The sequence below is a fragment of the Chaetodon trifascialis genome, chromosome 20 (genome assembly GCF_039877785.1).
Source record: "Chaetodon trifascialis isolate fChaTrf1 chromosome 20, fChaTrf1.hap1, whole genome shotgun sequence".
In the NCBI taxonomy this organism is placed as follows: domain Eukaryota; kingdom Metazoa; phylum Chordata; class Actinopteri; order Chaetodontiformes; family Chaetodontidae; genus Chaetodon; species Chaetodon trifascialis.
The window spans coordinates 5935950-5961193 of record NC_092075.1 but is presented as its reverse complement, the minus strand read 5'-3'; the positions used below and the strand labels follow the sequence as shown (position 1 = coordinate 5961193).

Sequence of the window (25244 nt, the reverse complement as noted above, 5' to 3'; positions counted from 1 at the left end):
TGTGAAAATATTTGCTTTAATGGTGACACAGTGACAAGACCCCATAAAGGCTAACGCTAAGCTTTCTACCTTTGGACAGAGCCAGGCCAGCTGTCTGCCTGCTGTACGTGGAGACGTGCATGATTAGTTGATTGGACGATTAAACATTGCAAAACTCGTTAGTTAAACTTAATATTACATTATGGGATAACGTGCAGTGTTCATAATGTTTGTTATCCTGTTATTGAAGAATGTGATTAAGGGTTTTAAATGACTCTTACACGCAGTGTTTTTTCACAGTGATTAACCTTATGGGTTAAATTGTGCTAACCTTTGACTTTCTGAGTGGTTTCTTACTTTTAGACTGGTTGACTATTCTAAGTTTAAATTTTAACATCAGGGAAACGAGCTGCTGTCATGTCACAGGCCTTGCTTTACGTCTCCTGACTCTGTCTTCATATTGAACAGACAGATGTGAGTGGTCTCGACCTTCTCATTGAACTCTCTGTGAGGAAGCAAAGCAGCTTGATTTCCCAAAATGTTGAACTGTTCCTTTTTAAGCAGATGTCAGATGCATGTAGGCGGTTAAATGTCAGTTGTTGTTTTTTTTTCCCAGCACCACCTGGTTTAATCTGCATGTCTGAGGCCAAAGATGTAAAGTGACTGTTTGCAGGCTGATGTTACAGTATGTTGTCAACTTGTGTTTTGTTTCAGGAGGTCCCAGTCAATGGCCAGTAGAGGACACTACAGACCCTCAGCAGACACTCTGAATCTGCAGAGAATCACAACAGGGACCCCTCTTTACACTGCAGCTATTAAATCTATTGCTTTTGGTAACGTAGCGACCTAATGTCGACAGGCCTTATCCCGCCTTTGTCCTGCTGTTAAACTGTCACCTTATTCTCCAGATATCAAAGCCTTTTTGTACTTATATTGCACATGACCAGCCTATGATTTGATTTTAGGTACTGAAGTTGTAAAGTTTCTTGCCTTTGTAAATAGTAATTCCTGCAATTTAAATATTTTTTCCTTTAATCTTTTTATATGATGCATATAAGAACACGGGGATGTATTTTATTACTGGTATTTGTACCTGTTGTTTTCATCTGTTGGTTACTGTATAGGATGGTTCAGGGCCACAGTTTGTTCAAGGAATTATGTGCGAATGCAGTAAAGGGAAGTTCAACGATGAAACCTGATTGTGGTACAAAAGTCCCTTTATTAGCATATACATTTTTTTTTAAAGTACAAATCTTGGCGGTCACTTCAAAACGTGCGCATGAATATGAGATAAGAAAATAGCAAAGTTCAGGTCAAGACTTAGTCAAAATGAAGCGAATTAGAAAAAGTGTAGTGCTGCTTTTCTACTACGTTTAGTCACTACACATGAGAAGACTATAGTTGAGAGGTCTAATTTCTTAAGTAGCACTTGAAATATGTCTGGTCATCATGGATCATCAAAGTGACCTATAAAACTAGGTCTTGGAAAGATAAACCACAGTCAGTGACTGATGTTTAGTAGCACCAAGATCTCTACAGACGCCGCTCTCTTCAGAATACATCGGGCAGCTTCTCGTCGGCTTCAACACTTTGGTTGTCGTCATGTCAGATTTAGTTAGAACAGCAGTTTTGGCAGAATGAAATGTTCAACAACTTATGGCTCCAGACATAGTTTTAGAATAAACACACTCACTCCAGGTCAGAGTTGAGCTAATTTAACTACTGCAATAACTGTACATAAAAACAAGGCGTATCGCCAGAAGTCGTTTTTTTCTGATTTCACTACTGGAGGTACAAAAACGGCGTTGGCTTTGTGAAACAACAGCGTGTTTGGGATCCGCGTCTCTTTCTGGAAATGTACCTCTATCTTTGCACGAGTCTGACAAAGGCCTGAACGAGCTGGATGAACGGCTCCTGGCCTTCGTGGCTCGCCTTGGAGCCCGGCGTGGGCGGTTTGGACTGGGTGGAGGGGAGGATGCCGCTGGCCGGAGACGACGGTGAGCCCCTGCGGAAGTGGCGGGACAGGCTGGAGAGAAGAGTGCTCTGCAGGTGAAGAAAAGAGAAAAATAAGTAAGACTGTACTGTGAGTATATTATGAGGATGGCGTTATTTTGGATTTCTCTTACTACAACAAATCCTGTGAAAATACCAAAACTATCAGTGTGTTAGTCTACTTCCCTCCTCTCCATTACTACCGCAGTTTTTGGACAACAACGGATTTCTATGACAGAGGAATGAACTAAAACTGGGCTTGGCTACAGTTCATGGCATTTGTTGATAAGAAAATTACAGAACATCATCAGAGTCATCCTTTAAAAGCATTCAGAGTCCGAACAAAGACGGGTTAGGAGGGAGGCGACATCTCACCAGTTCAGAGCTCAGCTCCTGTTTGAGCCTCTGCTTGTCTCGAGGTAGGATGGAGGGATCTTTGAGACAACGGACAGCCTGAGAGATGAGCACGTAGAAACAGTTCTCCATGGTGAACATCAGCAAAGACCTGAAGAAATGGAAAGTTTGACTTTTTGGGACATATGTTTATCACTTTTCAATACCACTCACACCTGCGTATATGAAGCTATAGCCCAGGGGTGGGCAAACTGTTCCACAAAGGACCGCTGTGGCTGCAGGTCTTCTTTCCAACCAAGCAGCAGCACACCAGACTTGACTCATTCAATCAATTGATCTCACTCTTCAGACAGCTGATTGGTCAAACTGTGAGCTCTTGATTGGTTGGAAAGAAAACCTGCAGCCACAGCGGCCCTTTGTGGAACAGTTTGCCCACCCCTGCTATAGCCAGTTAGCTTAGCTTAGCATAGAAACAGCTAGCCTGGCTCTCAAGGTAAAAATTAGACATAATGTGTTAACTGGTGGGCTCAGATGTGCTGGTGGGCAGACTGATTACAGTCTATGTTAAGCTAACTATCTGCTAGCTGTGGCTTCATATTTGGTGACAGAGAAAGTAAATAAGCTTATTTACTCACTTGAGAGCTTGGATCTCCTCCGATGAGGCCACTGAGGCAATGCTCAAGGAAACTGGCTCCTTCTTCTTCTCCATCTGTGAATAAAAAGCACAAAAACGATCAGGGCTCTGCTGTGGGCCGGCTGTAGCTCAAGCTAGTCGATATGACGCTGAACATCTACCTCACTCAACATGCTAAGGGCCACGTTGATGGTGGCCAGCAGGGTTCCAAATGAAGGGGCCACATCGGGGTCAAACGCTGGCGTTGTGAAGCTGAGCACGAAAAGGGTTCGATACTCGGCCAAATCCATACTCTGATGCACAGACGGACACACAAATCAGCATTTTATTCTACGTCACCTTTGCATGAATAATCAGCATCAGAACTAATAAGTAGCCTAATTTTGGAGACGAGTTGCTTGTTAGAGCAGAGTCAGCAGGCTGACCTGGTCCAGGAGTATCTGGCAGCAGTCTGGAGTGAAGTGCTGCAGAGTTGCCAGGGTTTTGCTGAGGATCTTCAGGAGGCTGCACTGCACAGCCAGCAGGGCCTTCTGCTCGGCTTCCTCTCTCTCCCCTCCACCTGCTGCCTCTTTAGACGGGGTCTGGGGGGGCCGCTGTGTCCTCGGAAGAGGTCCGGGGGGCAACGCCTCACCGTTTTTAGCCTACAGAAATCCAAAACAAACATCTTAAAACCTTACTGGATCCTTGAATGCACACACGCATTAGACGTGAGGATGGTTATAATGTAATGATGCAATTATCAGATCATATGGAACGTCCGTGTGACCTGGAGGTAGTGATGAAGCATCTTCTTGCTGTGGAGCAGGTACGTGCAGGTCTGGCACAGATAACACAGGTTTACCTGCAGAGGAGACGGAGACAGGAGTGCTGAATGCTGAGGTGAGGCTGCAGCAGTGGAGCTGCGGTGACGAGGACACTTGTCCTGGACTTACCTGGACGTCTCGGAGCAGTTTGGGCAGGTGAAACTGCCACTCCTTACAGAAGCTCGAGAGCTGCAGCAGGAAGCCGACCGTGTGATCCGCCTCGTCCAAACAGGCCAGGCTCTGCACTGTTCGCACTGCGTTCAGACACTGAGCGGCAGAGGACAGACAAACAGGAAGACCAGTGTTTGAAATGTTCAACTAATTTGATGTATAAATGAGATTTAGGAGCATTTTTCACTATTATCTCACATTTTATGAACCAATTGATCAAGCAAATAACTGGTAGACTAAATGAAGATGACAGTTTAGGTTGACATCACATTTCATTTCATGATCACTTCTCTGTTAATGCGACAACTTTCACGCCATCATACCTGTAGTATACGTTCCTGATGCACTCCGACAAAGTCCAGGGCCTCGTTGATGAAGCTGTAACGCAGAGTCTTGAGCAGACTCTCCATTAAAGACATGCAGAGGCGGTACACCCCCGGCCAGCAGGCGGAGTCCTGGGACTTTCGGGAGAAACTCTGCTCAGAGACACGGACGTGCTGTGTTATTATTAAATGTTGATGCAGAGATTAGTCTGTGCCGTTAAGCAACGCTAAGAAAGTACATGCTAAAGTGTTCATTTTGATTACCTGCGATGCTCCATTTGAAGACCCCTCATAGACACTGAGAAGAGGGAGGCAGATAGTCTGGATGACTCCTACTCCAGCAACAGCTGCTGCCCCCTGGAGGACAAATGAAGACATCATCAACATTTAACATCTTAAATCGATGGAAAGGATTTCTTCACAAACATTTAAGGATGAGGCTGGTGGTATTTTTATCCTGCTAACAAGAATTGTTTGCAGATCCAAAGCCTGATAAAACTCTGACCTCAGACCTCCACTACTGTCTGGCTGAAATATGTCCCCAACAAATTGAAGTATTTGCAGACTGGGGAGGGACAGAAATATTGTCATTGTCATTGTCATTGCCATTGTTCTGTAAGTATCTGTTCTGTAAGCATGGAAAAACACCAGCCTTGTCCTTTAAATGTCACAGCAGAAGAGTGTGTTTTTGTGTTTACCTGAGGCGTGCGGGCCAGCGTGAGCAGCAGGTGAAGCGCAGCCTCAGTGAAGTAGAGGTTGTGTTTGGATCGGAGGCTGAACTCGACGGCACTGAGCACCGAGGGCAGGACTGGAACCTTCCTCATCACTGAGACCCAGTGCTCACCATCCTCATCGGTGCGGCACAGCTCCTTCGCTAAGTGCAGCGCCAGCACACACACCTAATGAAAAGACAGCGGGCTAAAATTAGCTAGATTCACTCACAGACCAGAAACAGAGTGAACAGAGAGCAAATACTGGACTCCTGTAGCTGCTGGATGTGTAAATAAGGAATTATTTGCAAACAAGTTCTCCAAAAAGATTAACTGTGTTTACAGCTCGTTTCTAAAAGTATTGATAAAAGATAAATTAATTGATATCCGAAGCCTTTTTCCTGCCTCAACACTGAATAACCTAACAAAACATTTGGCATCTAGAGAGAATGAAGCTAAACACTGACTGACTTAAGAGGCGTGGATCCAAAACAGGCTTTTTTAAAGTGGGAAAAACATCATCTACAAAAAGCCGTCTGTCTATCAGTCCAGTCCGACTCACCCCGTCTCTCTGGTCCTTCTGCGGGCCGCGAGGAGAGTCCGTCTCCATGCTTTCCTCATCCTCCGCCACCTCCCCCGTCTGGCTCATGTGACGAGTATTGTCAATGAGCGCCAGGGCCTCGTCTTTCACCGTCTCACACACAGACAGCAACAGCTGGGGCAGCTGGGAAATATCTGCACCTAGTTGACAAAGACATTAAATCAGCACTGATTGAACTCCAGACTGCAGCATCATTGGATTGAACAGGAGATGCACCCACGCCTCTCACCGTTCAGTCCCTGAATCTGCAGCACCGAGATGAGGGCGGAGAAGATCTTGGCTTTGGTCCTCTCCATCAGCTGCTGGTCAGCTTGCAGGACACTCTCCAGGATCAGGGAGAGGGGAGACAGGATGTCAGGAGCAGTCGCCACCACGCTGGAGGCACAAAGAGAGCAGCGACAGAGTTTTTAAGAAGAGTTCAGAGAGGTCAGATAGGTGTGCGATGCTGACTTCAACATTAAGGAAACTCTGTTAAACGTGTGACTTCACACCTTCTCCACTGTTTGAGGAGGATGAGGAGCAGAGTGGCCATCATGGATCCAAGACGAAGACAAGACACAGACATGGGTGTAGTCAGCTGAAAGAGACAGAAGGAGTGAGCAACAGTAAAAGAGAGAAATAGGAAAAAAAAACAGGAAATTCTGTTAAGTCATGACGACTTACAGCAGCTTTGGTCCCGTCCAAGACGTCCATGAAGAGCTTCAGTTTGGTCGAGTCTTCTGTTAGCTGCATCACATCGGACTGAAAACAGAAAATATAACAATCATCACGTTTCTGTGTGGTCCACCTGCAGGTGAGGCTCTGAGCAAAAACACAGCGTCTCAGGCCACTCAATCAAAAAATACACCGTTTGCCATTTTGGGAAATACATTTCATTACTTTCTTGCCAAGAGTTAGATGAGAAGATCGATACCGCTCATTTCTGTTAAATACGCAGTATAAGGCAACCAGAAAGACTCCTAAACAAACAAGATTCAACATATTGAAGTGTCCTTCAAGTGTCCTTTAGAGGTGATAGCAGCCCTTACATCAACTCCTACAACACTCTAACCGCAATTGTGTTTGCTCTAACGTACGTGGCTAGTGGACAGAATGAGCAGCATCCGCCAGGCAGATATCAGCATCTGGGTCTCAGGGAAGTAACACATGCCCTCCTCCTCCATCTCCGCCACGTGGCACACGAGAGACTTGACGTACTGGGACCAGTACTCATATCGTCGTGCGTTGGAAAACTTCTGGAGCCCGTCCTTCAGAGACTGCTCCAAGGAACCACTGTAGCAACACAGACGCAGTTAACATCAGTTATGTGAGACCGGAGCTGTCGTCTGCAGATCAGTGACAAATATGGGAGCATTTATTATATATAAGGGATTATGAGATTACCTGACGACGTAGTAGATCTCCAGGCCGATGATCTTCATGACGAGAGCGCACGTCTCCAGAACACAAGGCTGAGGGTAAAACACAATGCTGAGTCAACATACTTGGCATCCATTTGATCATGAAATCATTACAGCCGTGTAAAAAAAATGTTTTAAATACCTCTGTGGTGTCTGAAGGTGGGGTGAGGGTTCCAAAGAGAGGCGTCGTCAAATTTTCCCAAAACCTTTCTCTGTGTAAAAAAAGCAGAGATTTATTCATCATCCTCTGCTCAGACTTTCAAAACATCCAGCTGGACTTTCCAGGTCAAAGTTAGACCTGAGTGCGACATGCTTACTTTTTCCGTAAGACGGAGATGGCGCTATCTCTGCGATCCTGCCAGAGGGCGAGCAGGAAGGCCAGGGCGGCTCGGTGGAGCAGCGGGGGACACCAGTACTTGCCCTGCTGTTTGGAGTCGATCAGGTCCAGCACCACGTGAAGACAGCTCCACTCGCCGAGCAGAAACTCCTACAGGACCAAAATAAAAGCACACAGAGATGTTTTCAGTCCAGATGCAGCACTGCTGAGAATAAAACAAATCGACTTCTCTTTATCGCCGCAGTCACACCTTTGACCCCTCGCTGCCATCTTTGACTTCCAGGTTGAGGAAAAGCTCGATGAGGCCGGGCTGCGTTTCCACTGCAACAGTGAGGAATTCGAGGATCATGACCTTGATCCTCATGTCTTCTGTCTTGCTCTGCAGCCGAGTGAGGAACGCATCCCGGATGGCTGCTGCGTCGTTACCGAGGCAAGCGTAAACTGACATGGGCGCCACCTGCAGACCAAACATCAGCCCAACATCAACACTGGCTGTTGTACAAAATCACATAAAACACACTGTATGTACAGAGTGAACCCTTACTGTGGCGAGCCTCTTCAGCAGCTGGATCGCCAGGCGAGGCAGCGCTGGGTCGTGTTTGTGGTAAATATACTTGGCCAAGACAACTATGAGATTGTTGCCATGGCCGCCGTGCTGAGTCAGCGCCTGCTCCAGAGGGGACACGACGTCAGACGGTGGCTTCAGACGGATGACGTTGTTGGTGACAGAGAAGGCCAGCTTGACTGTCTGGATGAGGATCTGACCGGGACCCTCGGAGCCACAGCTGGACCGTCAGAGGAGGAAGAAATACAATCAGTGTAACAAGAACATGGAAGGCTTTGAGAGCATCATATGAAAACATAACAGGGATGAACACTTGTCTGTTCACCTGCTGGGCTGCGCAGCCAGGACCATGTCGATGGTGTCCACGCCAACCCCCATGATATTGACGACTGCCTGTCCGGCCTCGGTGTTTGCCAGGCTGTAGATACACAGAGACTGCAGGGTGGGGGTGCTGCGCCCAGGAAGAAAAGAGCAAATTAAGTAAAGAAATACACTGACAGGCAAATCTCTGTCAAACTATTTTTCAGGGCATTGTTCCAGCTCAAGAATTAAAAAACACATTTTTAATACACGTGTATGTAAGACTTGAGCTGTTTTGTCAACCGATGTATAAAAAAGTCAAGGATGAACCTTCAAGCTCAATTTTAAAACACTTACCTGCCCTGATCCTCCCCCTCTGGGCTCAGATTGAGGATGGCGTGGATCAGCTCCAAAATCAGACATCCTGCAGCAACAAAGAGAGTGTTCGTTCAGTTTTTACTTCCATTTTCCAGTCTGGAGGAAAGAAACGAGCCACCGCTGTCGGGTCAGACATGAAGCCTTTACCTATCCTCTCCCTGACTCCATAGGTGTTGTAGCGCCACTTGTGGTAGGTGGGCAGCATCTCCTTCAACACCAGCAGCACACAGGGGATCAGGCCTTTGTTCTGAGTGCTGCCAAGCTGACCCTGAAATGAACCATCAGAGAGAGAAGAGGTACATGACAGCAGAACATCACATTCATAGATCAACGTTCAGCTGCTGCTACACGACGTCTCATCTGGTAAAAACTGTGTTACCTTAACCAGGGTCGTAATGAGACGAAGGAAGGCGATGGTCACGGCGTACTCCCCCCTCGGCTGCTCAATCTGGACCAGCAGGTTGCCATAGTTACCTGCCTTCATCCCTTCAGCACTAGAAAAATAAATAGTTTTGTTCAATGCTTTATACTTCCCCAAAGAATAAAGTGAAATTTGTCCAATTAAACATTAGGCAGCACAGAGTTTGAGCTTTTTCCTCTACCTCACACACTGAGCCATGCTGGTCAAAGGGTTGGAGGCGAAGGGGAGGAAACCTGTGTGGTGCAGACTGGACCACACCTGAAGAAAAAAAAGACAGATGAGGCGTGTGAGAGGTGACTTTAAATCCTTAATTTGACTTCCTGTTCACACTTGAAGTACCCACCTTCCCAGGCATCCTTGCAGCCAGTACGGAGAGGCAGTTCACACAGGAGGCGATCACGTCCACGGGAGGGTTGATGACTGACGTCAACCTAACAGACGGTGAACACACAAACAACAAGTCAAAAGACAGATCAAATAACATGCGTACTTTGTTGATAGGTTTCTCAGTAAAGTGAGTTCACCTCTGCAGCAGCATGTAGATGCGTGAAGTCAGAGGCAGCAGACAATCCGACACAGTCCAGTCTGTGCTTATGATCTTATGGACCAGATCCAGGATGGGCTTCACACGTGCACAGTGGGCGATAACATCTGGCACAAGAAAAGACACACAGACAAGCTCATCAGGCTGACATCATTCAATCAGCTGACATAATAACAAAAACATTCACTGGAAACAGCAAATATTTCCTTTCTTTGCAGTCAAACATATCACTAAATCACATGAAAGACCAGAACCAACAATTAACTGATCCTACTGACAACTACAGTCAATCAGAGAATCGTTTTCCAAAGTGTTCCTGAGCCCATGTGCTAATCTCCTTTATCCAATAATGTGTTTGCAAAGTGGTGAACCTCGCTCCATCCTTCCTTGTGAACGAAGTATTGAGACAAATTGTGGGTTTTGGTCTTTTTGTTGACAATAACAAAAATCAGAATATCAACAGCTTTATCTAAAAGACTTCACAGCTGGTGAGAACATATGAACACACAGTTGTGTACCTGCAGTTGAAACCACATGAAGCAGCATCTCCACCTCACAAGTGAAGAGAGTCCAGGAGCTGTAGGAGTAATCCCAGCGGACCACGTAGGCCTGCTCGCCTCCAATCATCACCTGGCCCAGCACTCCCTGTGGCATCCACAGGTTAGTCTGCCCTGTGCCTGACCGGTGAGGTGAAAACGCCAGAGTTGAGACATGTCATGAAAAACCTTACATCAAATATGCATCCAAAATTCAACAGATCCTCTGAAGTTTCCATCTGTATTTAAATCTGAGAGTAACAACCAAACTGACCGAGAGGGTAGAGGAGTTTTGGTGTCTGTCTCCTCCACAGTGTCTCATCATCCTTGGAGATGATATCATTGGGCTTATGTTTGTAAACTTGTGTATAGAAGGACATTTTATCCAAAAAGTTGTACACCTGTCACATAAGAAAATGCAATGTTAAACAGTTTATATGAGGGAAGGCCGAGTGCGTATATCTCTGTGCAAGCATCAGCTCTACCTTTTTAACAGTCGACTTGTTTGACAACAGAGCGGTCAGAAGCTGTAACAGTGGTCCGATCTTGTGAGGGAACATCCCGACTGCACTGTCCAGGATCATTCCCAATCCCATGTTCGGCTTCTGGATTAAGAATTCAACATTAAAAAGTCAACAGCTGTCCCAATTTTATCCTGAAGAACCTCCTCGTCTTTGTTTTTTCTCACCATTTCCCAAAACACTTCAGCCAGATTGGGAGCAGAGAGGACCTCACAGGCAGCATCGATCAGGTGGGAGCACTGCGTCGCCACGCCGCCAGTCTGTCACATGCATTACGAGGCCAGTTATCAACACAGCTTACAAATAACGAATCCAAGTGAGGAACATGTTCACACGTGTAAAATCTGAGTTTATACCTGTAGGCTTTCCTCTTCAAAAGAAGTTATCACAAACGAGAGGAGGCCGTAGATACACATCTTTACTGTCCCTGCTGTGCACTGGAGAGGAAGAAGGAAAACTGAATGCAGTCTAACAACACAAATACGTATCTGAGGTGTATGTGTATGTTTGTGTTGCCGCGTCACAGTCACTGCATCATCAGGAGAAAAGCTTTTGATGTAAAAAACGTGGTGGTGAAAGTTGTTATTTTCAGCGGTCGGTTTAGCAAAGCTGTAGACTCCAGTGTCTTCACTTCAGTGTCTGGCCGCACTGCAGATATAAGCCACAGCTTGAGGGACATGATTATAAAACTGATTTAGCTCACATTCTGGCTATAAAACTAATCCAGAGAACAACATGTTTTGCTATTGCCAGCTGGTTTCCATTCTAGCAGTCTCATTAGAGACTGATTTAGGTCTGAGGCCCCATGTGATTACATTTAACTACCTGGTAGAGAAAACCAGAAGCACTCTGAACCCTGAGGACAGGATTTGAGACCCATGGCTCTATATCCTTTGATTAGAGTGTGGGTTTAGACCTTGTGAAAGGACTTCCTTAACTTGCAGGATATCACTCAAGCAGTTTTTGGTAATGGGAGCAGGCAGAGAGGTAAAACTGTGTAACTGCTTTAGTCACTACAACAAGACAATAACCATTAAAGTTACACCATTACAAATAGTTTCCACCTTCTTAAGCGTGCATCTATGCTCTCTTACATTATTCCCTGAGACTCCGAGGCCTTTCACCATGGCTGAAATGTACTTGAACACCCCCAGCTGCAGGGCGGTGTTGCCTATCCTCCTGATCACGGGGCTGGTCTCGTCTGGTCGCAGGGTGTGTCTCAGCAGGACCCAGGCCAGCAGCACCGGCCCGTGATGAGGGATGTCACCAAATGTCAGCAGCAGCTGATCCATCTCCTGGAACAAACGGAGGAAACGCGGAGGTTCAGATGTCTATATGGTTTGTTCTTGGTGCCGAGGGGATTGTTGAGGTCATGTAGAAACATTAAGCCGCCTGGTACATCCAACTCTCTCTTAAAACGTTCTGTCACTGTTCTGTTGCTTCAGCCTGTTTATACAGTGTATGGTTGATGTCTGCTGCATTTAAAGTCAAACCTTGATGACATCGGGAGCACCGGAGAACTGATGCTGTTCTGTACAGTCTTCCAGGGCACACTTGTGCAGGAAGTCTATGTCCATTCCCTCAACCAGGATGAGAGAGCTGAAATATCTACAGGGCAGAGAAACACAGATGATACAAACATTAAAGATTACACAAGCAATGAAATATTATCTATCCTGTGCTGAGGCATTAGCTCATTCACCTCCCAGGATTCCTTCTTGAAGCAGGAACAAAGTGGAAATATTAGGATAGAAATTCTAGTCTTTCGTATTGTGGCTCATGAAGCAAACCTGCCCGCTCACAGATTTCTGATTATGTAGTTATGAACTCAGAAATTAAGACATCTAGATGTTGCTGGTATGCACTGAAATGTCTGCTCTTATCATGGGCTGGATGGTGTCAAATGTGTTGCAATTTTAGCAGCTGAGCGTTTGGCTGTGATTCACCAATAGTACTCTTTTAGTCTTTAATCAAAGTAAAATACCACGAACAGACATCTTATTTACACTTCCTGGAGAACAGCTCACTTTAAACATACTGTATGAATGGCCCACACTCTACAAGCTGCTCTTACCCGATGCGGTCAACCAGCGCGTCCATGCTCTTGTCTACTAAGTGTCTGTTGGTCTGCCGCAAACCGAAGCCTTCTTCTTTGAACATTTTGGTGAAGTTCAGCAGGTCAGACGGGCTCATCTCAAAGTAGGCGTAATACAGAAAGATGATCTCCAGCAACAGAGACTGTTCCCTCAGACACTGCAGGAACCACAGCGACACCTGCCTCTCAGTCTTAAAAAACAAAAAAAGATGTCAGCTGTCACTTCCAGTTATGACCGTTGAGTAAAACAGAAAAGAATGTGAGTCATGTGTGATATTTACATTGAATCTAGGTTATAATACACAGTATTGACCAATTATGAACCAAATCATCACCATGAGGTTTCCGTGAGTTTCCCATGTTGGTGCTTCTGCTTTGAAGAGCTTCTCAAACTGTGACTGGTAGTTGCTCACCAGGTCCTTCTCCAGTTTATTGACACAGTTAGCGTACTCAGCCTGGACAAAGACAAACCCACCCAGAGTGATGTTACAGAAGCAACAGCTAATAAACTTTTTTTCTGTGAGACATATGAAAATAAGATATGCTAAGATATAATTTTCTGACACGCAATCCAGCTGCTACTCACCCTGTAGGGATGTCGCTCATCCTGAAAGTATGTCAGCAAGAGCAGGACACATCGGAGCAGACACGTGCGCTCATCGTAGTAATAGTCAGCTATCTGTGAATACACACACAGTCATAGTTATTGCAATAAATATGGAAATGTAACAGTAGTGCTAATCAAGTGTAATTGTTCAGCAAGTGTAAAAAGATGCAGATCTCTGTACTGACCTTCAGCAGCAGTGCCTGGCTTTGTCGCTCATCCTTGAGAACAACCTGCATGTGAGACTCTGTTAGCCACCATGTCAATATCTTACATAATAACATCTTCTTAGTCTTTGAGTTTTTGTTCCTCATGAAAAATGGTGACCATAATTTGAGAAATTGGGGCACTGAATGCTAAATACAATCATTGAAACCTAAAACCTGGGTGAAATATTTCTTAATATTTTTTCTTTAAAAGCATCCGTGAATACTGCAACATTTCAGACACAAATAACAACTAAAAAAAAATCTCTGTGGACACCTTTAATGAGTCCCGGGTTCCTCTGTAGTCCTCCTGTAGGTAGCACTGTAAAAGCTGCACACTCTGCTGCTCATCAAGACCCTGTAACATTATTAAAGGATGAAAAAATGATCAAATCATCATGAAATTAACCAACAAATAAAGGCAGTGAATCCACATCTTTTACGTAAAACATCTTACCAACAGTTTACTGATCCTCAAACCAAAATCCTTCAACGGCTGTGCAACATCTTTGTTTTCCTTCACTTTCCCAGCAGAGGATGAGCTGGAACAAGCGATGCTGACAATTAGCCTTTCTGTTGTAATGAATAATTTATATTCGTATTTGATGTAAGGATCAAACTGTGACATACCTGGGCGGCCTGTAGTAAGTGAGTCCTTGATGCAGTCTGTCCCAGTGTCTGTCAAGCTCTGCCTCTATCTGAGCCTGCGTCCGTCAAATGTTTCAGAATAGGAGGAGAGAAAATCACCTGTGTCATTGGGGCAATCTAAATGCAAATACGCTGTGCCTGCACGACAATCCTATCTGAACTTCTGACTGAACCTCCACACAGTTGTGGTAGTGGCACACTCTCGCAAGTAATAGTACATAAAAACACGTGGCAGGAAGACATACCGGCTCTCGCAACGCAGATCTTCCTAGCAGTATGGTCCATAACTCTCGACAGCTCCTGAGAGAATAATGGGTGTATTTCAGAGAAGCAATAATTGACATTAATGTGCAATACATGGGAAGAGCAGTCAGTTCATCTGAATGTAAGAGTACAAATTCATGTTTCATGTTGTTTTTCCATACAGTCTATACAGTGGTGGCTGTTCTATAAGCAGTTTCCCAATCTTAAGAGAATGTAATAAATCATTTTACCAATGTGTACCAGTATTGTGACAAATAATTGCATATACTGTGATAAAAGGTAAAAATCCCCCACCCCTGAAGCAGTCCCACATACCAACTGTGACACACTTCTTGTAAATGCTGATAGACAGTTGGTACAGTGTAGGTGTTATATCTCCAAAACTAATGGAAAAATGCGATGAGTAGATACAGGCACATGCGTTGAAGCCCTGAATTAAGTCTTTTGTATTGCTGTGCACAAATGCGAAGGGAAATATTTTCCATTCAAATAACGCAACGTTAAATTAACCGACAACGTTGAATCATATCCTCTTCGTGCCCAAACACTATCGTTAGCCTCTTCTTGGTCACAACTAACCAGTATCTGTTAATGCAGATTATAATGTAGGCATTTCATCTAAAGACATAAGCGTTGGTTCCTAGTGCAGTTAAACAATCAAAGTTATGTTTTAAGAGTCAACATGCTGTTGTTGACTCTTGTTGACAGTCATGCGGCTGACACACCGCGTTGCTGAAAAGCCATTCAAATGTTCAACCGCTAGCACTTGCTAAGCTAAATTAGCGTGGTGCTAACACCTCAAAATACACACAGTCAAATAAAAGTGTTACTGCTAATAGGACATAATAAACAGCCAAGTTGCGTAGAAACGTTTACTAACTGATAAATACTTCAAAACTGTTTAAAAAAGGTAGCCGTTAACTAAAGTTTACGGCTGTCTGCCTACCTTAGACTCATCTCCGATTCCGCCATCTTCGTTCCTGGCATGTGATTGGCTGTTGTGTTGTATCGTCATTACCGTCATAGGCACTTTCTTCTTCGTCGTCGACGCCTCTTGTTTCAGAAGACGACTGCCATCTTCTGGACAGAAATAATTACCGCCAAAACTTTCAATAAATCCTTCTTCCTGAACCGCATTCTAAGGAAACACGAAGGCATCACTTTTTGCATTTCCTTCTGCAACTACAATCCAATATGAGTGTTTTTATCCTAATGTGAGTGATTCATGTTTTATACTGAACTTCCTATAATGAAAATATATATATATTTAAATATATAAGCATGATTTTTAAAGTTAAAGCTTTTTGAACGACAAAATAACTTAACAACTAATTTAGTATTTCAAAATTCATTAAAAAGAAGAAGACCACGCCTTTAAGGGATATTTTTTTACGGTTGTACCACGTGACCCGGCTGTCAAATATGGCCCCCTCCTGCTGTGTGTGAGAGAAGGGACAGCTGACAAAGGAAAGAAACCTGTCAAAAAGAACGGCACCTGTTCGTATCTCAACGCGCCTTCGTCCAGATAACACTGCGCTGATGTGGTACGTACGCTTGTCTCAGTCAGCCTGGATTTCGTTTCCATTCCGCCAGCAGTTTTGTGCTCTGTGCCGTTATGCTAACTCGCTAGTCAGCTGTATTTTGCTGTTAGCTTGATGCTGTCCGAGGTTGCTGCATCCTTGGCTTGTAGAGGGACGCGTTTCTCAGTTCAGTGAGGTTAAGCTGCCTCCGCTCGACTTTATTAGCACGGACGTAACAAATAGCTGGAGTTTTTTTTTTAATCTTTTCACCATATCCGTCAGATGCGATGGCCATGTGTTAAAAGCTTCCCCAGCTGATTCAGCCCATTAGAAAGTCAGTGCAACGGCCACCCCCCCCACAGAAACAAAAGGCTCCAGCTGATGTAGAAAGAGCTTTCATTTCTCCTGGGGTCGCGTTCACGTGCTTGGCGAGCTGTGTGGATTTCACATTCACTGGGTCAATGTTCAGCAGATAAAAAGTACGAGCAAGGTTCACCGTTAACATTAGCTAACATGGCTCATGGTCTCAGTGCATCCACTTTCTCAACTGTTGGATTCAGCAATGCTTATAAATATTTTTGATTAATCTATTTTCTGTTGATCTTCCTCAGTGACTTCATTTTTCATTTTTTTTTGTCTTAGACATTCTTAGCAAGTGGAAAATGCCTGTCAAATGATGAAGTGTGCCAGAGAGAGGAAGTGACAGAAGAAGGCCTTCATTGTTGCAGACCATCTGTTCAGATCAACCCTCCTCCCTCCCCGCGAGCCTCCACCCTGCAGTCATGCAGATCAATCCAGTGTTTGTGGAGTCCTCTGTCGTTTTGGCTGTGGTGCTTTGTGTCCACATGGCGGTGTGGAACCAGCACTCCTGGTGCAGCATAGCCCTCTTCATCCAGGCCTTCTACGTACAGCACAAATGGGACCGCCTCCTCAGGACGGGGGGCGCCGTGTTCCAGTTCCGTCCTGCATCGAACAGCGGCATCGTCCCGGCCTCCATGGTGATGCCTTTGCTGGGCCTGGCGCTGAGAGAAAAGTGCTCCGCCTCAGGGAATGTCTACTTTGAGCGCTTCTCCATGGTGATCACCATCACAGGCATGATGCTGGCGCTGTTTCTCTCCCTGATTGCGCTGGGCATCACGAGACCCGTACCCACCAACACGTGCGTGATCGCAGGCATGGCTGGCAGTGCGATTCTCTACACGACCAAACAGACGCTGACGGTGTCCGAGGTCATCGAGGTCTTAGAGGTGCTGTTGATCTTCGTTTATCTCAGCCTGATTGTGCTTTACCTGCTGCCACGCTGCTTCACACCCGGAGAGGCGCTCCTCATCGTTGGCGGAATCAGTTTCATCGTCAACCAGCTCATCAAGCGCTCCCTGAACCTGGCAGAGGTCAAAGGTGATCCAGTAAACTATTTCCTGCCAGTCGTAGTGGTGGGCTCACTGTTGCTGGGTGTTTTCTTCACCCTGCTCTTCTGCTTCATGGAGTCGGAGACCTGGGTGTCATCGCTTTTCTTTCACATGATGACAGCCGTTCTGGCCCTGGGGATCCTCATGCCGTGGCTCTCCCTGTTCATTGGCCGGCACCCCATCATGTGGCTGCTGGACTTTGTCACGTTAAATGACAGGAGACTCTGTCTGCTGGGGTACTGGGTGTTTCTGGCTATTGTGGCCACTTGTGTTGTGTTACACCAGAACTACCAGCGCCACTCAGGGTCTAAGAAGCACCAGGCCTCCACTGTTGTCAGGAAGTACTTCCATCTGATTGTGGTGGCCACATACGTTCCAGGGCTGATATACGACAGGCAGCTGCTCCACGTGGCGTCTGTGGGTTGCTTGGCGGTTTTCTTGTTCCTGGAGTACGTGCGTTACTTCCGGATCAGGCCGCTGGGTCAGCTGCTCCGGCAGGTGCTCACCTTGTTCCTGGATGAGCGGGACTCCGGGCCACTTATCCTGACCCACATCTACCTGCTGCTGGGGATGTCTCTGCCCATATGGCTCTTCCCCGGGCCCTGCGCCCCCAAGGGGATACTCCCTGGTGCAGGCGGCTTGGTGCCATATGCAGGTGTGCTGGCCGTGGGGGTTGGAGACACTGTGGCGTCCGTGTTCGGCAGCACCATGGGGGAGATCCGCTGGCCCGGCACGAAGAAAACCATGGAGGGGACGGCAACATCTGTGTTCGCACAGATCATCGCCGTGGCCATGTTTCTCATCTTTGATGGGAGCATCAATCTGAACTCCACCTACTCATGGATTGTTGGCTCCGTCACTCTGGTGGCCATGCTGGAAGCCTACACCTCCCAAATAGACAACCTCTTCCTCCCACTCTACCTCTTCATCCTGCTGTTGCTTTGACTGGACAGATGGCACAAACAAAAACAGATCCCTCCCGCCGTCCTTAGCTCTTTCTGGGGTAAAGAAACTACAGTGAATCTGGGGGAGAAAGTGTAAAAAATATGACAGTAGTAGTAATAAAAGTCCCTGTAGTGGGAGTCGTCTTCACTAGCACAAGAAAGGAATAGTTCAAAGCTTACAGCGTAATCAAGCTGGGTAATTGTTATGGCAGCAGACATGATGTTAGCATGACGTTGATCACGAGTCATTTCAGTATCAGTTACTTTCAGGAATGAGACGATCACTTGCAAAAGAGTTATGAAATATTCTTTGTCTGTAATGACAGCGGCGGTGTACGGTTTCCCCCGCTGACCACGAGGTACTCGACCGCTGACACCAACAACTCCTGAGTTATGCAACAGGAGACTAGCAAAGTGGAAAAATGTCCTTAAAACACTTACAGTGTTGTGGACATTACTGACGCTGCTAAATGGCACATTTTGATCCCGTCCTGTCCCAAACGGATACATGCCTTTGTATTGCCTTTGAAGAACATTATTTAAAGTTAGCTTATTGATATGTCTTTTTCTTAATCAGCGTTTTTGTTATTAGATTATTTTGCCTCCCCGATGGCAATATGAAGTACTTACTGCTGAAAATATTTGCCTTAAGAAGTATATTTTCTATCACTCATTACCTACAAAAGCATGGCAGCCCCTCTCAACTCTTCAAAAGGGCTGATTTATACTTCAGTATGGCAAAAACTCACTATGCTCCTGCATGACACTAATGTGAAATTCAGTACTGTAACATGTACACAGGTATCCTACACTTAATTTTTTTTTGGTAAATTGACTTAATATTTTTGAGGTTTGATGGGACCCCTTAAAAGTAAACTTAATGTACACATTTCCTTGTGATACTGAGCCTACAAACCCTGCAAAGTTTTGGAGTCTGTAGATAAGCTTTGGGCCAAAATGATGAACATAGGCCCTTTATTTTGAGCAACTTTTTTTGCCAATAGTTTGTCCATATTTTTTGAATATCTGCTTTATAGAAATGTCCTCAACCATCATCAGGTTTGACCTCATTGTTCTTGGATGAGGATGCTACACTTTCTGACCTGAAACCTGTTTTCAGCATGAATTAATTAACAACCTTTGGTTTTATGTTCATCTGTAAAAAATTCTTTGGTGTTTTTTATGTTGTAACAGTTTACTAGCATGATCCTAATAGTATGTTGTTTTTGCCATCATCCTGACATTGAAAAATGTAGTACTGCATGTTGAGTGCATCAGAGAAGAAAGAGAACATTGATATGCCTCATATTTTAGTCCATTCGTTTAATCTTCACCTGACGATTGAGAACAGGACTTGTGTGACTGACTCCCAGTTAAAAAACAGTCGGGACTCTGAGTGAAACATGAATAAAAACAGAATGCAAAGTGTTCCTGAGCTCATGTAGTAACATCCTTTATCCAATCACGTGTTCACCAAGTGGTGAACCTCGCTCCATCCTCGCTTGTGAAGGACTGAGCCTTTCCAGGATGCCCCTTTCACACCCAATCATGATCCTCTCACCTGTTACCAATCAGCCTGTTTACCTGTGGAATGATCCAAACGGGTGTTTTTGGAGCGTTCCACATCTTTCCCAGTCTTTAGCTGCTCCTGTCCCAAATTGTTTGAAACGTTGCTGCATCAAATTCAGAATAAGCAGATATTTACAAAAATCAAAGAAGCCGATGAGGTCAAACATTAAAGAATTTAACATTAAACATACTGTTTTATTTACTTTTTACGCAGCGTCCCCACTTCTTTGGAGTTGGACTTGTACAGCGTGAACGTTAACACAGGAGGTCTGGATGTTGTGGTAAATAATCATTCATACATAAATTCTGATTGTTTTTCATGTAGGTTCTGTCTTAAAATGAACATACTTGAAAATAGAAATCTTACTGTGGTCTGTAAAAATAGGAATCTGTCATCTGGTTTTGACACAGATTTGAAAAAATGACCTTGAACAATAATTTTGTTGGTTGGTGACGATGTCAAAGAGGAGTTGCTCAATAAAGGTATCTAAATATCACTTGTGTGTGTAAAGTTCATCAGAAAGTTTAAAAATGTTTCCTCAAATCAATATTCCAGTCTATTAAAAATTCTCTCTTAAGACATTCATCCAAAATGTCAATTTATCTCCATTAATCCAGTACCGACTTGGCTGAAATAAGTTTGCATCAGGCTACGTACCGGTCTAGACGTAGCTCAGATGGTGTAATATAGGATACAAAACAAGCCGTGAGATTTGGTCAAAACAGTCCATACATGTTGGTCCTTCGTCAGGAAAGAAAGGATTGTGTATCTGTCCGCAAACTGCAGCAACAAAAGCCAAAACGCATCTTTCATTTGGTGTAGAGGGGTGGGAAAGGGAGCTCTTCAGTGGGTTGCAACCTTGAAGGACCAAAGGGGTGGAAAGTGGGACTATTTGAGTCATTTTAAAAAGAGGACATAACACAATCTTTCAAAAGAAAAGTTAAACAGATAAGCAATAAAACACACCCTTGATCAATTTAACAAAGGCTGCTGCAGCTGTGCTTGGTCAGGGGTGACCAGGAGCTTATGGGGCTAATGTTAGCTAACATTAGCTAACCTTTTTACTCTATGACAGACAATGCTGCTACAGTTTGATGGCTGTTATCTACTTGCTACGGTTACTGTTAGTTTTAGCTCTGACAGTTGTGACTTACGTCCTCAGTGGCCGCTGTTCAGCAAGTGTTATGTAGTTTTGCTGAAGCTACGATAGCTGCAAAAGTCCTGCAGTCTCGCTCTACTTTTGCTGAACAGCAGCCCCTGTGGCTAAACGTGGCAACTACAGGACAATGACACTGAATTTTCCCTCATTTCCTCATGAATGTTTGCTAATATTAGCTAACATTAGCAGGATTTAGCTACTGGTCATTCCAGTGCACAATGGGCTGTAAAACCCATGAGTGTGCTGAATTTAGCAAGGATGTATTTTATTTTACTTTTTATTTTAAAAAAGAAATACGAGAAACACCACAACACCACCCAGCTCTAATAAACTCTCACCAGTTGTCAGGGCTCCAGCGGGTGTCCTGGGACTCCATGATGTGGAAGGTGTAAACGTGGCGAGAGTCTTCGGAGGTGTTTTCAGCGCTGCGATGCACCACCTCCCCGTGGATCAGGACTACACCACCTGAACACACAGCGGTCGATGGATGTACTCAAAATGTGCAACTGACCAACTCTCACTGCTTTGGTGCTACACAGCACTAAGGCAGTTCTTGGTAACAATTAATCGTTCAGTATATAAAATGTCAGCAGCTGGTTAGCTTAGCTTAGCTTAGCTTAGCTTAGCTTAGCTTAGACTGGAAACGGGGGAACAGCTAGCCTGGCTCTGTCCAAAGGTAGCAAAATCAGCCAGGCAGCCCCTCTCAAGATCACTCATCATCATGTTTTATCTCAAAACTGTAAAAATTGAAATTTTTAATTTTTACAGGAGACGTGAATTACCTTTTTTGACAGGTGCAAGGACAAACTTCTCATCATCGTGGGCCTGCTCTTGACCGATGAAGTCTGTCAGGGGGAAGGTGCCCGGCGGGGTGCGCACCATACGCCGAGAAACACCGCCTGGGAAAATGTGTGGAATATAAAATAACACGAATACATAAAAAAAAACCTGACCTACTAAATCATACAGCAACAGTGCGCAGTTAGTTATACTGAGAACTCACTGTTGTGTGACCCCGGGATAAACCAGAGGCAGCCATTGTTAACAGTGGCATCTTCCAGAGCGATCCACAGTCCCATTACTCTGCCCAGGGGCTCCGTGTACAGAAACGTGGCGTCTTGATGCGCCGTCACTGATAAACACACAAAAAGCTGCTATAAGGACTATTTCACAGACACAATGTTTATTGCATGAGTGTTTAAAACAATTTTGTCTTTTTTACCTTCCCCACCGATCCCTGGTTGCTGGAGGAGAGAGAAAGAAAAATGATATCCTGAGCTACGCATATGGCATCATCTGACACTACAAGGCGTCTCACAGACAGACTGTGATGCTTTACCTTAAAAATGAACATGCTTTGCAGTATCACAGGATGTACGAGGCCCAGCTTCTTCGCTATGCCCTGAGAGAACGAGCCTTAACGTGAGTGCTGGTTATTCTGTGACTCAGTACATCATTCTCTGATATCGCTCGACAGCTCACTCACCTGAACTCTGGGTGAATGTGTAACCTTTTTGTATAATGGTTCATAGGCATGCAGGGCTAAAAGAGGGAAAACTGGGATTAGTTGTGGCCTTTTGGAAAGCCCTTTGTGCACGACAAAAAATGTGATTAAAAATCTTACCATGCCCGACTTTATTTAGTGACCGCTGCTTCGGTATGATGAATTCTCCTGCAGGACAAGAAATGCTTCACTCGTCCAATTTGGCTTTTTCATCATATAAACAAACAGGCTACAGAGCATTTCTTTACCTTTGTCGTCAAAAACTCCTTTCTCAAAGAAAAAGCGGATCTTATCTCCACTGGTGATGAAATAGTCAGCATTTCCCTGCAGGTCAAAAGATCAACATCAGTCAGCTGAGCCAACAGGAAATGCTGCATTACTGGTGTTCCTAAGTTTGGAGTCGCCTGCTAAAAAACCTTGATTCAATAAAGAACTACTCCATATTTTGCTCTTTCATGCTTTTAGGTGGTAGAAAATTAGTTACATGCATGAAAGGTTAGCAAAAGAAAGTAAACTGTTGTACATGGAGATCAAGTGATGTCCAATAGTTGAACCACGCTGACACTTAAAAGGTCAGAATGAGACAAATAAACCTGAGCAACAGTTAAATAAGACTTTAAGAAATCACAAGTCTCTGGTGAAAGAAAATAAAAGCCTAGCATCAAAATCTGCGCAGATTTAACCTTCACCATTGGAGTTTAGTCACAGACAATCAGCCAACTGAGAAATCACTGATTAAAACCTCTTCAATCCAATCACTGAGCAGCCTGCAGAGAGCCCACAGAAAAACTGGTTTCCAGTTGCACCATTGTGGTTCAACAATGATTTATGGTCATTTATGGTATTCACTCTTGTTTTACAACCCTGTGGGAATATTGACTAAAGTTTTAACCACTTAATTATAATTATCTCAACGTAAATACTACACTTGGTGTCTTGACTAATGCTGTTTTAATATATGCTGAAAAGCCATTGTTGAAGGAGGGAAGAAACACATCGATATAACAGGCGATTCCAAACTTTTGAACCTTAATGTACACCCACTGACACTGACCGGACTGTTGACATAGGAGTTTGCTATTAGCCTGAGAGGAGGGGCACTCAGGGTGGAGGCAAACACTGAATCAGCAGAGGGGTAATGGACCTACACTGTAGGTCCTGTAGGTCCTACAGACTGTGTGAGCACGATGGCTTCCTGCAGTTCATGCAGTGTGAACCTTACCTGCATCTTTAAGCGCGACATGATGGAAGCATGTGGAAGAAATTTTGTGGGAGAAAACTGAGTCAGTGACACTGTTCAGACTCATCACACAGTGCACTGTGCATTAGGTCACCTGTGTTTTCAGCTGCTCATCATGGTAGGTGGAGAAGGTGGTGCGGCAGTGCTGCGGGACGTCCATCTGGTCCACGATCTCAGCCATCCTTTGCCTCAGCTCATCGCACTCCTGGGAGGTCAGCAGCCCGTCCAGAACCACATATCCATCCTCCAGGTACTATGGAGAGGCAGGAGAGAGTGCTGAGGAGATCACAGAGGAGTCGAGACGAGGCCTCGGGAGTTTTCTCTCATGTATTTCCACTTTTTCACACAAAGTGCAAATCTTTGAAGCATTTACACACTATCAATGAGCAATAATTAACTTACTGTAAATCATACACCATCAATTAAGGGCTGAGACAAGCTGATTTTTCATGATTGGTTCCACTTTCACAGGCAATTCATGTAGTGGAAGAATCTTTTTTCCTTGTATTTAAGTCCAATCTGAGGTCAAATGTGCACTAACAGTATGAAAAGTCTGACACAAACAGAATTTGTTACATAATGATTTGTATCATTATCTGATATGAAATGACGTAAATCAAGATGTCACATTCTATAATAATAATAATAATAATAATAATAATAATAATAATAATAATAATAATAAACTGAAAGGAATGAACAAACAGGGCACAGTCACTCTTGAAGGCAGGTCTGGTGCTTTTCATACGCGGGGAGAATAAACGGGCATTTGTTCGTGCAGACTCCCTTTGACAGCCCACTTGTGGCAGCAGGGTGTTACATAATGAGCCTGAAATGTGCTTTAAACTACATGGAGGCAAATCCTGCATTAATGTGACACACACACGAAAATAAATCTCGAAACAGCTGAAGACATATTTGAATTTACAACAATTAAGGTTTTACTCTAGCACCAAGTGCAGGGTGTTAGCTCTTTGCTGTTATTTTACCATAAACGTAAGGCTCACCTTCTGCACGTCCTGATCTGACATAAAATCCATAGTTGTTTGCTCGGAGAAGTGCAGCTCGTGCGACATACGATGTGTGTCATCCGAGTCGCCTCGAGCCCGCAGGCGCTGATTTCCGACCATGTGACCTGTCTTTATCAATTAAAGTGTGACTTCGTTGTCTCTGTAATAGGATTTTGGAACTTAACTCTTTCGTTGCAGCACGCAGACCCAGGTGTCGGTGCTGTAGTAGCCCAGGATGACCGCTAGATGTCGCTCATGTCGTTGCTTTAACGTGGGGGGAAAAAAATGAGCCACAGCACCATCTTCTGGCCACTTTGGTTTCAGATTTTTCAGACTCCTCTTCATTAATTCAGTTTTAGTTACTAAAAGATTTTAAAGACAAAAATAGAAAAACAAAACAAATAATAATAATAATAAATACTACAGCAGTAAAATGCTATTTAGAAATCAGTAATGATAATACAATAACACATAATGGTACACAGGGTGCATTTTTCTGCAT

General features: G+C 44.5%; 4 protein-coding genes across 11 annotated transcripts in view; 2 read left to right on the top strand and 2 right to left on the bottom strand.

Annotated features, from left to right (window-relative positions):
* cdk5rap2 (CDK5 regulatory subunit associated protein 2) overlaps window positions 1-1178 on the top strand; it is a 32212-nt gene extending 31034 nt beyond the window's left edge. For 4 of the 5 annotated variants that reach the window (XM_070989822.1, XM_070989823.1, XM_070989824.1 and 1 more), the window contains one exon: window positions 694-1173. In XM_070989822.1, coding sequence (XP_070845923.1) covers window positions 694-749 — 56 coding nt within the window. In that variant the 3' untranslated portion in view covers window positions 750-1173. Of the gene's footprint in view, window positions 1-693 lie in introns of all 5 variants that reach the window. The other variant, XM_070989825.1, reaches the window with a different exon arrangement.
* nup188 (nucleoporin 188) lies at window positions 1179-15464 on the bottom strand. Of its 3 annotated transcripts, XM_070989827.1 has the most exons (43): window positions 15333-15464; window positions 14368-14422; window positions 14105-14178; window positions 13932-14016; window positions 13752-13832; window positions 13457-13501; window positions 13251-13343; window positions 13000-13119; window positions 12644-12855; window positions 12063-12177; window positions 11664-11864; window positions 10926-11006; window positions 10737-10829; window positions 10534-10653; window positions 10323-10449; window positions 10031-10189; window positions 9493-9619; window positions 9312-9399; window positions 9150-9226; window positions 8927-9041; window positions 8695-8815; window positions 8527-8593; window positions 8195-8320; window positions 7849-8089; window positions 7555-7761; window positions 7285-7454; window positions 7110-7179; window positions 6951-7018; window positions 6644-6839; window positions 6231-6308; window positions 6059-6144; window positions 5797-5942; window positions 5529-5707; window positions 4955-5155; window positions 4521-4613; window positions 4257-4409; window positions 3892-4029; window positions 3726-3800; window positions 3385-3600; window positions 3121-3252; window positions 2961-3034; window positions 2347-2476; window positions 1179-2022 (listed from the first exon to the last, which is right to left on the bottom strand). In XM_070989827.1, exons 1-43 carry the CDS (start codon window positions 15371-15373, stop codon window positions 1843-1845), a joined length of 5256 nt encoding a protein of 1751 aa, XP_070845928.1. In that variant the 5' UTR covers window positions 15374-15464; the 3' UTR covers window positions 1179-1842. The 3 variants fall into 3 exon arrangements, with proteins under 3 accessions (XP_070845928.1, XP_070845927.1, XP_070845929.1); XM_070989826.1 differs by lacking the exon at window positions 15333-15464 and having other exon boundaries at window positions 14368-14466; XM_070989828.1 differs by lacking the exon at window positions 15333-15464 and having other exon boundaries at window positions 5529-5701; window positions 14368-14466.
* A 324-nt stretch (window positions 15465-15788) lies between these two features.
* On the top strand, window positions 15789-20324 carry dolk (dolichol kinase). Its single transcript, XM_070988287.1, has 2 exons — window positions 15789-15930; window positions 16549-20324. The coding sequence occupies exon 2, from the start codon at window positions 16689-16691 to the stop codon at window positions 18258-18260; it is 1572 nt and encodes a 523-aa protein (XP_070844388.1). The 5' UTR covers window positions 15789-15930; window positions 16549-16688; the 3' UTR covers window positions 18261-20324.
* On the bottom strand, window positions 20003-24969 carry phyhd1 (phytanoyl-CoA dioxygenase domain containing 1). 2 transcript variants are annotated; one of them, XM_070988288.1, is made up of 11 exons: window positions 24740-24969; window positions 23827-23985; window positions 22741-22816; window positions 22613-22660; window positions 22475-22530; window positions 22328-22390; window positions 22211-22232; window positions 21992-22120; window positions 21771-21887; window positions 21327-21453; window positions 20003-20687 (listed from the first exon to the last, which is right to left on the bottom strand). In XM_070988288.1, the coding sequence occupies exons 1-11, from the start codon at window positions 24860-24862 to the stop codon at window positions 20639-20641; spliced, it is 969 nt and encodes a 322-aa protein (XP_070844389.1). In that variant the 5' UTR covers window positions 24863-24969; the 3' UTR covers window positions 20003-20638. The 2 variants fall into 2 exon arrangements, with proteins under 2 accessions (XP_070844389.1, XP_070844390.1); XM_070988289.1 differs by lacking the exon at window positions 22211-22232 and having other exon boundaries at window positions 21992-22142; window positions 24740-24951.
* Between the last annotated feature and the right edge of the window lie 275 nt (window positions 24970-25244).